This window comes from Galendromus occidentalis, unplaced genomic scaffold (assembly GCF_000255335.2).
Source record: "Galendromus occidentalis unplaced genomic scaffold, Mocc_1.1 scf7180000076458, whole genome shotgun sequence".
Lineage (NCBI taxonomy): Eukaryota > Metazoa > Arthropoda > Arachnida > Mesostigmata > Phytoseiidae > Galendromus > Galendromus occidentalis.
In genome coordinates this window covers 1-1,353 of record NW_003804447.1, presented here as the reverse complement: position 1 = coordinate 1,353, position 1,353 = coordinate 1, and the positions used below count along the sequence as shown (strand labels likewise).

General features: G+C 50.1%; 1 protein-coding gene across 1 annotated transcript; it reads left to right on the top strand.

The window, feature by feature from the left end:
• The first annotated feature begins 169 nt into the window (after positions 1-169).
• On the top strand, positions 170-892 carry LOC108865209 (uncharacterized). The gene has a single exon (XM_018642016.1). It carries the CDS (start codon positions 170-172, stop codon positions 890-892), a length of 723 nt encoding a protein of 240 aa, XP_018497532.1.
• Positions 893-1,353: the final 461 nt, after the last annotated feature.

The window sequence follows — 1,353 nt, the reverse complement described above, 5'->3', positions numbered from 1 at the left end:
AGCGTCTAGCTGGGTTGGCTATGTGCAGAGACTCTTCGTGGACGGGACTTTCAGTTTAGCCCCGGATCAATTCGCGCAGGTTTTCGTCATTTTGGCTGACCGTGGAGGGTATGCAATTCCGCTCTGCTACGCCCTCCTTCCAAACAAATCGGAAAACTCGTACCGCCGCATGATCGTTCTTGTCGTGGGAGCCTTCCCGTCGCTGAACCCAGCTTCGATCGCCATGGATTTCGAGATGACTGTCATCAACGCTTTCATCGCGGCTTTCCCGAATGCCGAAATTCACGGTTGCTTATTCCATTTGGTCAAAAGTGTGAGGAAAAAGCTATCGTCCTTGAATCTCCTGAAACGCTACAATGCAGATTCGAATTTCTCGCTCTGGTCTCGAATGATCCCGGCGATGGCCTTCGTGAGAGAAGATCTTCTTGACAGACCAATGATGGCTCTTCTGGAAGTTTTACCAGAAGAGTTGAAACCCGTCTACACTCACTTCGAGCTTACGTATGTGGGTCGCATACTCAGCGTTCGTCTAGATGGGTCAGTCATCAGGGACAATCCGCTCTTCAGCTCCGATATTAGGTCGGTCCATGAAAGGACTCTCAACGGTGAGAGCCGCACCAACAACTTCGCTGAAGCTGCTCATCGAAAACTCCAGGGGGCTTTCGGCGTCTGCCATCTTTCCATCTGGAAGTTCATAGATGGTCTCCGGCATGTGCAGCACAAGGCAGACGCCGAGCTTGAGCGATACATTATAGGATCTGCGCCGGCTCCAAAAAGACGCAGATATCTGAATACGGACGCCAATTTGCTCGAGTTGGTCCGTACCATCGAGAATCGAGAGCCGGTGGCCTTTCTGCGAGGGATCGCAAACAATTCCCTCATGGACAACTAGAAAAATCTTGTGATTCTAGTGTCTTGATTTACCGTTGCCCTCCCATCTATCATTTCCTTCCTTGGGAAAAATACTTGATAAGATAAACTAATCCTCACGGGAGTCTCACTGGAAACCATCCTCGCTTCTAACCAGTTCTCTATCGGTTTGAGAACCTTCCTTGCTTGTGAGAAACATGATAAAATTACGTGAGATGACTTGACCGGGGATCCCTGTGTTTTTTTTTCATGGGTAATGAAGATTTATCCGAAATGTTTGCAAGGGACGTCAGCGAGTATATATAGTGATCGAATGGAGTCAACCGACTCCATCCAGTCTGTCCCCGGTAGGCAGCGATCCGCTAACCGCTGCGCCGTTTCCGCTTTGGACCTCGATGGAAACCCTCTGAAGCAAGAACTCAGTTGCCCGCCTATCCCCGGTTGCCACCTCGATGCGTTTCCCCAAGTCGCGCAGGAAGAACT